Source organism: Pygoscelis adeliae, unplaced genomic scaffold, assembly GCF_000699105.1.
Source record: "Pygoscelis adeliae isolate BGI_AS28 unplaced genomic scaffold, ASM69910v1 Scaffold174, whole genome shotgun sequence".
Classification (NCBI taxonomy): domain Eukaryota; kingdom Metazoa; phylum Chordata; class Aves; order Sphenisciformes; family Spheniscidae; genus Pygoscelis; species Pygoscelis adeliae.
The window spans coordinates 2,615,064-2,631,000 of NW_008824676.1; the positions used below are offsets into that span (position 1 = coordinate 2,615,064).

General features: G+C 41.8%; 1 protein-coding gene across 2 annotated transcripts in view; it reads right to left on the minus strand.

The window, feature by feature from the left end:
* Window positions 1–1,413: 1,413 nt before the first annotated feature.
* SMAD4 (SMAD family member 4) overlaps window positions 1,414–15,937 on the minus strand; it is an 18,950-nt gene continuing 4,426 nt past the window's right edge. The window contains exons 5-11 of one of the 2 annotated variants that reach the window (XM_009323065.1): window positions 14,746–14,865; window positions 14,504–14,614; window positions 12,630–12,680; window positions 10,332–10,515; window positions 9,185–9,353; window positions 7,795–7,933; window positions 1,414–6,614 (exon numbers count right to left, since the gene is read on the minus strand). In XM_009323065.1, the coding sequence (XP_009321340.1) occupies window positions 6,403–6,614; window positions 7,795–7,933; window positions 9,185–9,353; window positions 10,332–10,515; window positions 12,630–12,680; window positions 14,504–14,614; window positions 14,746–14,865 (986 nt within the window). In that variant the 3' untranslated portion in view covers window positions 1,414–6,402. The remainder of the gene's footprint in view (window positions 6,615–7,794; window positions 7,934–9,184; window positions 9,354–10,331; window positions 10,516–12,629; window positions 12,681–14,503; window positions 14,615–14,745; window positions 14,866–15,937) is intronic. The other variant, XM_009323066.1, reaches the window with a different exon arrangement.

The following is a 15,937-nucleotide window of genomic DNA, read 5'->3' on the forward strand; positions in this document are numbered from 1 at the left end:
AGTGGTTGAGTCACCATCCCTGGAAGTATTTAAAAGGCGTGTAGATGAGGCGCTCAGGGACATGGTTTAGTGGGCATGGTGTTGTTGGGTTGATGGTTGGACTTGATGATCTTAGAGGTCTCTTCCAACCTTAATGATTCTATGATTGTATTCTATGATTTTATGATTTATCCCAAGCCTACAGCCACACGGTCATGTCAGGGCAGTCAAAGGTTCAGCATCATGTGCCGGCAGACAGTTGCTCAGTGCTCTAGAGGGTAATACCAGTGTGAGCTCCGATGGTTTTACATTGGCCACGACCAGCCAGCAGTTACAGAAAGGTCACTAGCAGCGCCGGGAGGGAGGGTCTGGAAAACTTTCTGGAGAGGTAAGGAGCTAAAACTGGTTTAAGGTGGCAATTCCCCCTCCCTTACGGAGGGACTGTGCAACTGAACGGGAGAGCCTTGGCGACGGGAAATTAATCTGTGAGGAGAACTCCAGTATTTGATGCTTCCGTACGTCCAGGAAGATGTTTCGGGGTGGAGTATCACCGTTTGCATGACAGGAATTAGTCTCACACCTCAGGACACGCGATGACCTGCGCATCGGTGCCCTCCACCCCTCCACAGCTACCTGTGAAGCCCCAGCTGCAGACAGAGTGGGTGTGTGCACTGAAGCCGCCCTGACGCGGCCGTTCCTGCCGAGCTAAACAGGCCACCCGATCTGCGGTTAAGAAGGAATTTTCTCCCTGCCTCATGCTCGTAAACCACTGGGGTTCAGAGGGTTGTTTTGCTTTTTGCCCCTTTCTCTAACCTCGGTTAGAGGTGGCTTACCGAGATCAGCGGAGACCCAGAGCGTTATAAATGCATCGCCTGTCTCCTGCTTTATTCCTAGATCCCATGCCTTGCCGTGGTTGGGATTTTATTCATTTATTCGTTGCAGCCTGGCGCCGGCAGGAGTCGATGGAGCAGAGCTCCCGTGCACCTTTTAACACAAGATGGCAATCACTCACCGGCACGTACAGCCGCGGAGACCTGGTACTTGCTCCGGTCTCTGGTCCTCGCTCCGAGACCACTTCATATTCTCTCTCTCACAACACACGCAGCTTTGGCTTGGCTGAAAGTTTTAAAGAAATACGTGAGCACCCACAAAGCTCTCGTGCCACACCAGCTTAAGACAGACTGGTACCGGCGTGCCTTCAGGTGCACAGAGAGCCTCCCACACTGGACACTGCACTTGGGTTTGTGTTCAGTGCTGGTTGCACCCCAGTATCCGACACGTGAGACTCCGAGAACAGGACCCTCTGAAATCGCAGTCCTGCCCCGCAGAGCTCTGCTAGCCGCGACACAGTTCGAGACTGCAGCTAGCAGTTCCGACAGCCGGCCAGAAACAGGGTAAAAGCTCTCCACTGAATGAAATAAAGAAGCCAAAGACTTGAATCTTTACCTTTTTTAATCAAAAACATACTCTGTTACAGAATTTCAGGAAAGTTAACTACAGTATATTATCCACAAACTAGGTCTAATGAAAAACATACAGTAAGCTACAAAGGAACTACTGGGAATTCTGTTGACCGCTTATCAAAAGGCAATGGCTAAAAGAAACGCTTAACTAGGCTTTCATGCTCAAAAAACCCTCTCACGGTGAGTTTTGGGTTATGGGTACTTCGCAGCTCTCAATCCAGCCGAATCACAACTTAGTAGTGCTACCAAACTTCACCAAAAAGACACAGAAAAAGGTACTGGAGCAAGAAAGCGCTAGGCGATTTTGGTGAGCTTGAAAGAATTAAGTCCTGTAAATTTAGGAGCGATGTATCACTCACAAGGCACAACAGCAGCCAGCAGTGCCAAAACCTCTGGAGATTTTGTCGACGGTAGTTCTGCTTTCCACCGGGTCTCACCAAGTGAAACTTTCACAGCGCTGAAAAGTCAAGTCAGTTCTTGGGGACGGCAGCAGCATCGTACGCGGCAGCTTTGACTCGGGGTGGTCGCACCTCCCAGACCGTTTTCAGAAACACGCCATCAAGAATAGCGTTTTGGAGGTGGATGACACGACGATTCAGCATCCAGCTCCTACGTGACTGGTGGGGAAGTGCTTTCCACTGCTTTCGTTTCCCTGTCCAGGACCAACGTGCCGACTACCCGCACCAGGGGCAGAAGCCACCAGCTTAGTGCTCATGAATAACGCAAACGCCTACAACAGGCAACTTGCAAATCTCAGTCCCAAGAACAGTGCCACGGTCCTCAAAAACCCGTTACCGGTCACGGAAACCCTCCCGTTATCGGCAGGACCAGGCAAGACCATCGCTTTTAATGTTTTAAGTCTTCCTTAAAAAAATTCAAAGTAACCTCTCAAAAATTGTGTCCTTAACGATACCTGACAACTAAGCATCTTGTAATTTTATAGAGCGGATGTTAAGTAGCATGGGGCCTGACAGGAGAAGGAGGGGAGGAAAGAGGATTTCTTAAATGGAGCCTGAATCCCACTTAGGGGAAGGCCCATCTGGCTGTCTTTAACTGGTTGCATTAAAGAAGTGACCGGCGATCCCAGTCACTCTGCGTAGCAGAGTAAAAACGCAAAGCAAGGAGACAGTCCTTTCTAAAGCGCTTACTCTTCAAAGAAGAGATTACAGATGTCTCAATAAAGACCACCATCAAGACGTAAACAACATTTGAAGGGTCCAGAGGCAGAAGCCCCCTCTATATACACTGGCATAGGAATTTTTTTAACGGTTCCTAGTAAAAGAATTGAGGCAGTCGTTCCTGAGCTACGCAGAGAGGACGCTGTCGTCTTTAGAAGTGTCACAAGAAGTAAGATGGTCTCAAAGGTAAGGCACAGGAGTCGGACACAGGTTCAATGACTACTGCTGCTACAGACCTGTTTCGTGACTGGGGGAAGACCGTGGTCTCCTTTGTACTTTAGGTCCCTCGCTATAAAGCAGCCAGCGTACTTCCCAGCTTTTCAGTAGGCTAGAGCCGTCAACGAAGTGATTTGTACCGCAGCCAGGGGGGTCCAGGTCCCTAAGCACATCGTTCTTACCGAGCCCGGAAAAGCCATGTAAGGAACAAGCATTTCTAACCAGCACCGCTTAGCGGTTACGGCTCCTTCCAAGGGATTCCTCTTCGAATTAAGTATTTTTAAACCGTTCCAGCGAAAAGGTTTCCTCTCCTACATCACTACCGTGCTAACTTTAAATGCCCTTGCTTTCAAAACTAACACCACCACGGCTAAAGCCGGCTAAACCTTCCGGTGCTAATCCCAGCTCTCCAGTACACGAAGCGAAATTACAAAGTACTCCAGCACAATGCTTTTTTTGAGGAGCGCATCATCGAGGGTGAGAAACACGGGGGTAATTGCTTCATCGAAAAGACTAAGCAGAGCAGACATGGGAACAGGATCGCAAGCAAGAGACTGCTAGCTGAAAAAATACTTGTTGAATTCACTGAATTTGAGACATTCAGAGCTGAAGAGGAGACGCGATTCTGGCATTCTTGACATCCCTGCCTACAGCGCGTATGGGGATCGTCACGGCTGTCAAGTAGCTGTAGCTCTTTTTTTGAATCTCAGAAAAAGACATAAATGCAAGACTGTCAAAGATTCAATGTGCTGCTGCTGAAGGGTTTCCAATCCATTATGCGCTGCCTTTTATGCCTTGCCGTAAGAAGTGGAAGTACAAGAATTAAGTTAAAGGCATATTAAAAACAAAGAGCGAGATTCTCTCATTTTGCCCTTCAACAGTTAGGACTGCATCTTATCGGTCACTGCCTGGTGGGTAAGATGGATGCCATTTCAGTATTTTTACTGCCTCACACAATGTTCAGATTTGTCTGGGTGTGGAGCCTGTGATTTCTTGGTTCCGATAAGCTCATCTGACGTTATTTTGTTGTTCTATTCTGCACGTTTTTTGGCCATCTAAATGCTACACTGTAGGTACCGTTCACTGTAGGTAGAGAATTAGGGAGAATCGCAAAACATCTGCAGGAAAACCTAGTCTTAACAGCTGAATTCTTTCAGACTGTAATACCGGCAAGAACACCAACAGGCGGAAGCAGTCTTTCGTTATTTTATCAAAGTTTGGCACAATCAAAACTTACACAACTGGTACAGAGGGTTTTCTGTGAAGTGGCTATATACCGATCAGTCATCCTCCGAGATAAGCACCTTGCAAAACCACCAAGGTAAACTGGGAATAAGCTCAGGGACTCCTCATCGAACAAACAGGCTGTTATAGGCAATTCATCACTCAGAAGGCTAGACACTTCCCAAAAGCCGAGGCACCTCGAACCCCGGGGTAAGAGCAGGGCAGACAATTCAAAAGGGAGGCTGGCAAGAAAAACGTGTAGTCAGGCTTTTCATTTCTTCCCCCAAATCAAGTTTTCTGCTGTGGATGAAGCGTAACCGAGCTGCTGGTTAATAAGCTTCTCTGAGGACGTAGTCAGAATCCTCGACAGAAAGTGTTCAAGAATCTGAAGAAGCTTGCTTTTCGGACAAACTAGATCATTAGGAGAGAAAGGAAAGCGAAAAAGGTTTTAAACTAAAGGCCTTGAGAAAAGCAAACGCTATTTTTCCAAACATCAGGAAGTTGCCACATAAGAGGAAAAAAAAGTGATCTCTTTAGAAGTTAGTCTGAAGGCAGCAACACTGTCAATGAAAACACGGAGAAAACTCATCCATTCCTGGCCATCACTCCGAAGTCATCCGTCTTCTGTGCTTCCACGCCTAGGACAGAAACAATGCCTGCTGACCTCTTTCGTAAGAATTTCACAGGGGAAGCAATACCTAAACACCGTGTGTCACAGCCCTCTGCGGATTCCTGAAACCGTGCAAGAAACGTGGCAAAAAGCTTCCGAATAATCTCTTCCCAGACTTCCACTTATGTTAACCACTGCAACTGTGCTGCCAGGTTGGCTCAGTACAGTACGGCAGGCAGAGCGAACCGGCAGCGCTCGAAGGACCTGGGTTGGAGTCTCCGCGCTTGTAAGCCTGTTTAACTAAGCTCCACCTCCCTACAGACACGCTGAAAAATAAGGAACTCCTGCTCCCTCTTCATACCCCATCGAATAGCCAAAAGAGAGATCCTCAGGACATGCTTTTTTTGAGAAGCAGTGAACGTAAGAAAAATTGGACTTGCTTCCTGGCAAGTCTAAACCAACAAAAATTCCTACCACCACCGGCTGCTGCTGCTGCTGGTCTTGCAAAGGGAAGTAATCCATCACTCAAGATCAATGGTTTCGAGGTGCAGAATTACGTAACAGAAGCAAACTAAATTTATAAAAATCAGGGTTTTCATAATTTTATTTATACTATCAACTAGAGAGAAAGCATACATATTGTATCTGTCATACAGTCAATACATTTGCATTTTTCTACTATAAATTCTCTATACAAAGTCATTGCCAATTGATATGGTCATTGATGGCATAGGGCTTAAAATAACCAAGAGGTATAAAAACAAGTTTGCCATCTTGCCCTGAGTGGAAATGGTGAACAGATACAAAAACTGGATCCTAAATGTTGATGTAATATTAGACATGATTTAATGGTATATGCAGTAAAAAGAGTCATGCAACTTTTTAAAATACCTGCCAAGTTTTACTTGAGTAAAATCATAGAAGTCAGTAGTAGTTATGAAAATATGTTCCTGCCATTAGGTACTCATTATGCAATTTCAGTGGCAACTTCGCAGACTGGGTATTTCACGTCGTATTTAAATTGAGTGCCAGCACTGAAAGTATCCGTTCCCTTTAGTGTTTTAAAACTCACGTGTCTATATAAATAAAAATTTAAGGTATCTTTTTTAAAAACTAGTGAAGGAAAAGCCACATTTCTTTTCCTCGCTATTTTTAATCAATGCCAACAACGTATGTCTCATCCCTCACTTTTTGGCAGCTTCTACGTTTTAATCTGGAAAAACCGTAACAAGATAGTCAACAAAATAAAGAAGTCTTCTGTTAACTATTGTTCCCTAAAAAGAACATCACAAATCAGTTGGAATTTTAAAGTTGCTATAAGGTAAGTGTTTATAACTATTAGAAGGGATTTTCAGATATAAATATATATATAATATATATTCTGCATACAAAAGGCTCCCGTGAGGCTTATCACCAAGATGCCGTAATAGAGAAGGAAAGTTTCAAAGGGAACAAACCCAATACTGTAAAGTCTCTATAAGGCGTTTACCTTTCACTTTAAGCCCTGAGCCATGTATTATGACAATTAAGTTCTGAAAATAACTGAAATCCAAATTCTGCATGTTCAGTTTCTTTCTGCTAAGAGCAAGGCGGCAAACACATTTTTAAAACCTGGTTTTAGAAGATTAAGCAGAACAAAAGTAAAATATATCTTCAGGTTATAAACAGAATTGTATTTTACAATCCACCATCCTCACAATATAATGGCCCACAGCAGTGCAGCAGAGGGATCTCAGTCTAAAGGTTGTGGGTCTGCAATAGGCATGGTATGAAGTACTTCATCTAGAAGCTGGAGGGCACGGTGTAAGTGAATCTCAATCCAGCACGGTGTCTCTTTGATGCTCTGTCTTGGGTAATCAGGTCCCCAACCTTTTACAAAACTCATCCTGAGTATGCATAAGCGGCGAAGGTCATCTACGCCAATTCCAGCAGCAGCTGACAAACCTAAACAGGAGAGGTTTCAAGTAAGTGTTCACAGACATGCTCTGTTATCATCTGTTTGTTTAGCCATTCCTCTTTGCTTGGCTCCTTCCTCACGTACAATTCCCTCTCACCACAGCCGAGGCCAATACGTATTTCTAGATCTCTGCTACAATCCACAGGGCAACCGTTTCGCATTTCTTCCAATCAAATTTTTTTTTCATCATTCTGCAATCTCGAAAGTGTGTTGAAGTATAAAACTCCTTATAATACAGCGGACACGATGAAACCCAATGTCTTACGTGATACAGTGCCTGTAAACCTTATTTAGGAAATATGGTAAAAAAAATACTTATTCTTGAGGTTTGCCAAATGCTGCATTTCCAGCGTAAGAACTCAAGACTGATCACCCACAGGGAGCTGGGTTAACAAATTACACTACTTGCATCTAATAAAATAAAAAGATGAATACCGCTGTCAAACTTCAAATCACAAGTATGGCTAAGACAGAAGTTAAATACATTCCCTCAAATGCCTTCAGCAATTTATAGATAGCTGGAAAGAGCCATTTGGCAAAACAAGGAATCCAGAAAACACTACGGCACATAAAGCAGCCTGAGACACCTAAGTACTTACACTTTTAGAAGTACTTAGGTATAGTTTCAAGGACCTAGAATTCAGCAACTAAGAAAACTCTAGCCCAGAATAACTTTAAAAAAAAAAAAAAAAGAAAAGAAAAACACCCTCACACTCTCTTCCTCCTGTTCTCGAGAATCTTAAGTTTCCCTAAACGTAGTCAAGGACTTTGTCGCTCAGTAATCCCCATTGTTCTGAGTAATGTTTTTATGAGCTTAGGTCTCAAAGATCATTTTTCAAACTTGGGTCTAAGCAGCCAAAAGTATCTCTGTTTAAAGTAACAGGGTTACGCTATTTGACCTTGTATATAGATGTTTTCTGTTGTACCGCATATCCAACATCCCCTGAGGACTAGAGAGTGAAAACTGGTGTGTGGAGCAGGTACGAAGTGAATGAATACAGACTTACCACGATGCCACCCCCGCCCCAATCCTGCTACCTCATTCCAAGTTCACTTGTACTGTTGCAGGGGCAGTGGGTGGATGGGGGGGTGTGCTGTTACGAGGGAGAGCTGTGTTATTTGTTTTCAGGTAAGGAAAAAAGGAGACCGAGCAGTTAATGTACTTACTAATGGCTGGGGCTATTCCGCCTACTGATCCTGGTCCAGGGATGTTTCCGGCTACTGCTGCAGCCTGAGCAGCAGCAGCAGCTTGGGCAGTGGCAGCCTGCTGTTGCATCTGACGATGACATTGGCGTGAATCAAACACCTTTAAAAAAAAAAAAATCAAGCTATGTAGACTTACCGAAATCAATGAAGGAAAGAATTCCTCAACTCCCATCCCCAATAATCTGGACCTCTGCTCTCCCAAAGCAACTTCTACAGTCTCACCATACACTTGGGTAAAAGCAAACCCTCCCTGACTAGTTTAATTTCTAACAGAAATAATCCATTAAAGCTGATTCTTAGAGACTCTTCTCATATGACGTTACCACCACTGGCAATACCAGAACCTGGCTGAGCTGAGCAGGCTAAGGCAGCACCCTGTGCGGGACTGACTGGAGGATCAAAGTCTGAAGGATGCTACAGGCTGATAAAATCCTGACTTTTTAGTTAAATCCCAGAATTTGCAGAAGACAGGCATATAAATAAAAATAGAAACCAGCAAGTCCTGCTTAACTTTGTCAGACTTTATTCTTCTTCATTGCTTTACTGAAATGTGTTAAGTCTATTTAAAAGAAATACCAATAATTGATAGGCCTGAAGTTTCAGCAGCTAGGTTTCAGGTCGGTGGCATTTTGTATCTTTGTGATCAGGCTTGGCACTGATGTATACAGGAACTCTGTTCTCATACTAGAAAGCTCGTACATAGAGGCCAGTGGGGTTTCTTTCACCTTCCTTACACAACCTGCCTGCAAAACTGAGGATTTAAAAAAAAAAAAAAAAAATCACTGCAAACTTCAAGCAGTTTATCTCTAATTCAAGAATGATTTTTTTTTTTACAAGTGTGACTTGTCCTAAATAAAGTTTCAAGTCTGGCAGAGGCACGTCCAAGTAAGAATCTCCTGAAAATAATTTGTTTCCATGCAACTTTGTGACCTCTGGATCATTTCACGTTTGTAACACTTTAACGCACACTTTACACTTCTTCTGCATCTACTTTCCCAACTTTTTTTGTTTTGGAGAGAGAGTAAAGGAACAGACAACCTATGCTAAAAATTTTAGTAGCAGTTAATTTAAAACTGTAAAGCCAAAAATACAAAAAACTGCTATCAAGATTGTTTGTGACAAAATACAAAATTAGTTACTGTAGTAGTATCTAGATGATACTCTCAGTTTAGAGTCATTTAAAAAAGTCATCTTAAGTGACTTGTCAAATGGAAAGTTTTAGGGTTTTTTTAAAAGGATAATCAAAAGCAAAGTTGCATTTACTTCAGCGTCTCACAGCTTCCCTAACATTTACAAGAACCAAAGGTATGCTATTTCCCCCACAATTTTCATCCAGCAACGTCAAACCAACCTTTATATATGCACTTGGGTAAATCTTGTGAACAGCATCCCCTGGTGCACGCCCTGCTTCTCTGTCCAGGTAGTAACTCTGAACGAAGACCGCATGGTCACTGAGGCATCTAACCCACACGTCACCTTCTCCTTTGCACTCCAACTGCACCCCTTTACCTATGTGCAACCTGAAAAAGAGAAACAGTTCCAATGCACCTGTGTATACATACTGTACATCAGACCTTTACTAAATAAACCATAAACAATTCTCCAGCTCTAAGTCATCTGCAATACCTTAACTTACACTCCACTCACACAAGGACTTGAAATTGTAGTTATCATCTTAGGTATAACTTAGTATATAGTTACACAAAATCTGTCAAGTGAAAAAACATCTGTAAAAACATGTAAAGATCTATGGGAAATACAGAATGTAGAAGCAATGATACCCGAGTAGGAACTACCGCACTCACTGACAATACAGGGCTGGGATACCAAATGCATTCAGTTCTGTTCAGAAGTGTAAAATCCCACAAGTATTCTAGTATAGAAAGTCACTCAAGTACGTAGACAAAGCCACATTTTAATGCAGAACTGTATATTCATTTGGATCACATTAGAGCAATCTAGCATTTTGACTGTCATAATGCAACATTTCTGGAGACATGGAATCATTTTATTCCTTTTCGTTTCAAAGAAGAAAAAGAAGTCGCAAGATTGCTTCGGTTCTCTATGCTTCCACATCAAAGCCTAGCACATGCACGGTGAGAATGAATGAAAATCCAGCTAGCGCTCTATCAACCTTCCTTTGCTCCTTTGACAAATCTATATATTGCAGTTATTCTCACATCGCTCTGTGGTGTGGAGAGCTAATATTCAGCTTGCATACATAATGGCACGAGTTGCTAATTTTATCCTTGAAGGCACAGCCTTGGAAAGTAACGAAAAGCAATGCGCTACTGCAAAGCACTGAAGGTCTTCATCACACAGTTCACATTTTGAATGTATTACAGCAGTGGCCTAGAAAGATATACTCTACTATAGTTAATTCAGTTCAAAAAACCCATACCATACTTGTAATTTCAAAAGGGAGACACGCACTGAAGGCAAAACAAAATATCATCAAATACCACAGACAGCTGGAGCTTTTGGGACCTGCAGAATACCTTGCTCTCTCGATGGCTTCTGTTCTATGCACGTTGGAAAGCTGGCCCAGGCAAAAACGGTCTCCTCCAGAAGGATCCACATATCCATCAACAGTAACAATTGGACAGCTTGAAGGGACCTTAAATGTTTCTCCAACTTGCACATCCATTTCAAAATAGGCGATTGAACACCAATATTCTGGAGCTAAAGAATATATACAATTAACTGACTGAAAGGCACAAAAAAACCCCAACTATAAACCCATTCCAGACAATCAATTAAGCCTTCTGTAACTGCATTTGTCATTCAGATTAAGAGTGCACATTCATATAAGCAAGTTCAGATAGACAGACGTGTCTGCTAGCCCTGAAAAAATACTACATACAACAAACACGGGCCTGTCGTTTTTATTTGAGCACACATCAATGCTAGAGTTCCTTGGAGTGAAGATCTTACAAGTCTTTGTACAGTTTATAATTCCCATTAGATGTTGTAAACCATCTGCATTCCCGCACCTTATGACTATAGCTTGATTTTGTCCTCCTTTAGCATAAAGAAGTAATACATATATGCCTATTCATGGCTAGGCTCTCAAACACATCTGGCTTAAGATATAAGAGTAACTACCTCCTAGGTGAAGTCAGTTTTCTCTATCCTCCCTGCAAAGCAAACCGGATTTGGAAAGCAGGGCAATGGGGGAAAAACATCAAAGATCACATACTGATCTTGTCTGCACACAAGAAAGTCAGGTACGGGGTAAAACAAGGAAGTATTAAGCCAGGGAGCAGAACAAAATGGCATGTTTTAGTAGCAAAGAGGTGCCTTTTAACTCGTACTGTTTTAAAAAGAAAAACTGGCTACAAAGGAAAGACGGTACTTGGAAGAAGCTACCATGTGAGGAAAGGAAACCCAAACACCCAAGTAAGCGAGGAAACCTGACAAAGCACGCAAAGTGATTTTGTACATGTGTATCTGCTGCTTGTGTGCTACCTGGGAGCAACCGGCTCGTCAAGCCTTCTGCACAGTTTGTTGCACGTGCTTTCAGCGTTACGAGTTTCTCTCTTCAGACACACTAAAACCTAGAGTTGCCATAAAGCTTAATCACTGGGGATTTCGGGGACTCAGCACCTTCGCTGACTGTAAGGGCCCATTTCCACAAAAGATAACAGGGCTGGCACTTAAGCAGCTTGTTGGGTAGGGCAAAGAAAATCAGCACTACAGTGTACTCAACATAGGGGAAGCAGAAGAGCTAACGTGATAGCACCAAAACGCAGCGGCCTGATAAGCCAACAGGAAAAAGAGCTCTCCCAGTGCCGTAAGTGGTACTCGTTCATTACAAACTGCAGCACCCAACAGCACACCTACTTATCTTAGGAAACTGTTGTTCTGTTTTTATTAGAAAAGAATAAACCAAGGTGCCTGAATTCCTTTAAGTTTTTTTTTATCTTCAAATGAATACTCATGTCTCTGAGGACTAAATAGGGTAAAATCAATAGGTGAATCAATAGGGTGAAAAAGACATACTAAATAATACGAAATACAATTTAGCTACAGTTCAGCTCAGCCAGCAATTATCAACAGTTTTATTTCTGGTACTGATTTAGTCACTGGCCAATGAATAAACGAGTTAAACTTTTAGGCTTTTCAGCTGTGCAGCTCCCCCTGTACAGGCAACAGCTTTGCTGTTGTTAAAAACAGAATACCGCCTTGCACCTGCAACGGAGCTAGCTTGTACCGCAAGACGAGACCTCATCGGTTCCATGAACTGCTACCGTTAATGAAGACTCTTGGAAAGAGCAAGCTTGTATGCAAAGGTCCAAAGAGGAACTTCAGCACCAAAATACTAAGAAGGGCAATACCTATCTTTCAGGGTATCTGGCTGCGATGATGGACTTCTGGATCATGGATCCAAGAGGGCTTTGGCATGACCTAAACTCCATGATGTTTCTAAGCAGGCAAAAAGTGCAACTTCAGGCACCCTGCAAAGTTAGGATCGAGGCCATTCAGAGTTCAGACACCTCCAGGATAGGAACACCAGCGCAGCGTGGGTTTGAGGACTGCCATTTTTGACTTGGGCATTGAAATTAAATTCAGTTCACAGAATATGTCACTATTTCAAAACAGAGGTCCGAATTCAAAAGACGACTTATCACAAAATGGTTCCTCTCTTTCCTTTCTCCTCTTTTGAACATATCTCTCACAAATTTCAGAGTACTTGATACACAAAAAAAAAAAAAAAAGAAAAGAAAAAATCAGACTCAAACCAGAAAGTTATTAGCTTCCACAATACTTAGCATTACTTGTTAGATTTTACTCACCAGGATGATTTGATATAGGAGGCTGGAATGCAAGTTCATTGTGAACTGGCCCTTTAAAAGAAAACATGCAATTTGTTTTACATGAGGAAAAATAAGGTTTTCTTTCTTAACTCGTTTTCCTATGAAAAAAGACTTGTGAGGATGCCAGATGTTATAAATCCCAGTAATTTCTGAATCAATTGGCCAAATCTGACAGGGGAGAAAAACGCCCACAGAAGAATTACACTCTTAGAGGTTTCCTAAAAATTCAGAAGTTGAGTAGAGCGAAGAGCTCCATTAGTATCCCAGGAAGAAAGGCTGCATGCTGCTCAAGCCAGACCCAGCTCCAGGAGAGAGCCGAAACGAGATGTAGCATGGAGATGTAATGGAAATAGGACGCAGGCTTCACATCTGCCCCCAAGTTGGGCAAGGAGAGAATCATTGTACAGAGGCATGTGATATATAAATCTGTCAGAAACCAGACTTCATTAGTTTCATCAATCACAGAACAAGTTGCCCAGCACGCTGCAGAGTGGACCATAAGAAACACTCCCTGAAGAGGGGGAAAAAAGCCCTAGAGAACGCATTTTCTAAAGAAAAAAAATACTAAATATGGCCTTGGTATCGGTCAGTTTATTCTCTCCACTATTATAAACTAACTAGGTCCCTTACAGGCAGCAGAGAACAAGAAGGAAAGACTTGAAAATAGCATTATAAGTAACAGCAGCTTTTGCAACAAGATGTCAAAACAGGCACAACGTTGGTAGGTGTCAAAACATGCGACTTTCTGAAGTGAGAAATGACAGCAGGCAAGAAAAGCTCTATGTGGTATCACCAGCCAGTTACAAATATTAATTATGGAAAGATACATGCACTGAGAAACATTTATAGAGTATCTACAGCACCACTAAAGTTTTTACATTCTTGTATATCTGACAAATAAGATGATAAATGAAGTGGGATCCTAACAGAACAAAATAATGAAACTTAATAACCATATCTAAACCCCAATTTTCTTGATAGAGACAAGCTGAAAAGTTATTCTAACATTAACTCACAGTATATTCTCCCACACACACTAACAAGCACTGCTGCAAACAGGTGATCTGGTTAAGTACTACATTAGGAAATAAAGAACTGTTTTAGCCTTTTGCCAGAAAATTTAGAAAAACTATCATTTGGGTGAGGTTTTTTTGCACTATACTCTCATAATGCATATACACTGTGCTAGACACTTACACTAGAAGTTTGATCACTTTATTTTTTTCCTTCCCATCTCCTGTACCTTAAAACAAGAGGTTGTGGTCCTATTTCGTAGATGAAAGATTTTCAAGTTTGTGTGCCAAATGTACCCATGAATCAGGCTGTGGCAAGACCACTTTATTGACAAGTACTTTACTGCACGAGCTTTCACAAAGTTCTTTTAAATCGGCTAGTGTACATGGACACACATCTTCCAAAGCTTCATGTAGATCGTTACATCGTTAAGACATGACTTCAAAATTTCTAGAAAATAGAAACAGCCAGGAACTTCCAAGTTTTGAAAGAAAAATATCCAAACAACACATTCTGAATCAACTTCCTCTTCCGCAAAGGAAATATTTACTACAAGACTGCAAAGCTTTAAAAACAGAGATTTAGAAAGGAAATGCAAGTTTTGTTAGGTATAGTAAGACATCTATAATATAGATGGGATCCCTATAGCTATCTGAACTTCTAGTCTCTTCTGCTTTACAGAGCTCAAGCTCTTATATTTAACTGTCAGAATATACTAAACATAGTAATGGTAGTTCTCTAATGAAAACAAAAAGGATTTGGGGGTAAACAATCACAAATGAGCCCCCACCATTCACCAAAATTGAAAACAAAGTGATCTGAAAATCCGCACTACTTACAGTAATGTCCAGGATGCATGGGTGGATGATGCTGAAGATGGCCATTCTGGTGGTGAGGTATGGTAGGTGTGTAGGCTGCCGTCCGACTTCCAGTCCAAGTTGTAGTACTATCTAGAAAAAGAAAGGAGTGGTTGGTTTTTAAGGGAGTTTTTCCGCATCTCACTTCTAATCCTCTATTTCTCCTGAACATTGGGAAACCGGTTTTAGAAAACTAAGAAGAGTGCACATATGTATATACTCACTGTGATGGTAAGTAGCTGGCTGAGCTGTAAACCCATTCTGCTGAGTTCCTGGCTGAGGCCCTGAAGCAATCTGTAAGAGTCCATCACTATGGCTACCTGTCAATATACTGGTAGGTTGACCTGGTAAAAGAACACACTACCTATTCATGAACGTTCCAAAATTTTAATTAAGAAGAGCTCAGCACTACTGGGTAGGAAAATACACCCAACTAAGGGCACTGCAATACACAGTTCCTACAAGTTCGGTTTCAGTATTTTTTTCCACCCACCAGAGTGTCTTAGGAAACTTGAAGCAAGATGCTCTGCATCAGCTAATTTTGACTCTGACACCCTTAATATTTTAGGAGTAGAAGTATGCAGAGAACTCTGTTTATCAACCGCATCTTTGTTTTGCTCACATCTCAGTTTTCAGTTTGAAAGGAAAGAAGAAGAGATGTCACAGGTTTTATTGAATAACGTAGCTGGAGTAGATTTGGTACGAATCCAAACAGGCCAACAGTAGGTCCAATAAGTTGCTTATTTTCCACATGTTATAACTACTGTTCCCAAGGAGGACGCTCACTTAAATTTACGTTCCTCCAAGACATACTGAACAGTATTTTATTTTTAAAAATAGTGCTTGAATAGAGCTGCATACATCACTGGACTCCTTCCTGAGAAAGTTGCTGGGTTTTTTTTTCTCCCAAATAAGTATTTCAAGAATTGTCTAAGCTTTAAAGTAAAACTACAGATATTTCAGAACAGGTTAACAGAATTTGATTTTAAAAGGCTTCAGCTCAGCCATTAACACTAAACTGATCAGCAGTTTCACAAGTACACTTGCACTCTCAAACTGTTGTGGCTAGCAGAATTTAACACACTGAAAACTTGAACTAAAACCTAAAAACGAGCTTTTTTTTTCCTGTCCACTTGGCTCCAACAATTATAGCACTGATGAGAAAAAGTTATCGACTATAAACTGTCGTGCAAAGGCAATACAATTAAACTGCCTATCCTTTTTTCTCTGGAGACAAATACAGACATTGTATCTCAGCTTGGCAAAACCATCATTAGTTTTAGCAAAAAAGTTGCCAGCTAAAATTAAAGAACATTATCAAAACACCATGCCACCATAATTCAAATTTGATAACGTGAAATCCATTATATTCACACATCTTTGATATCAAAGTGACGGAGAATATGTGAAACCCCT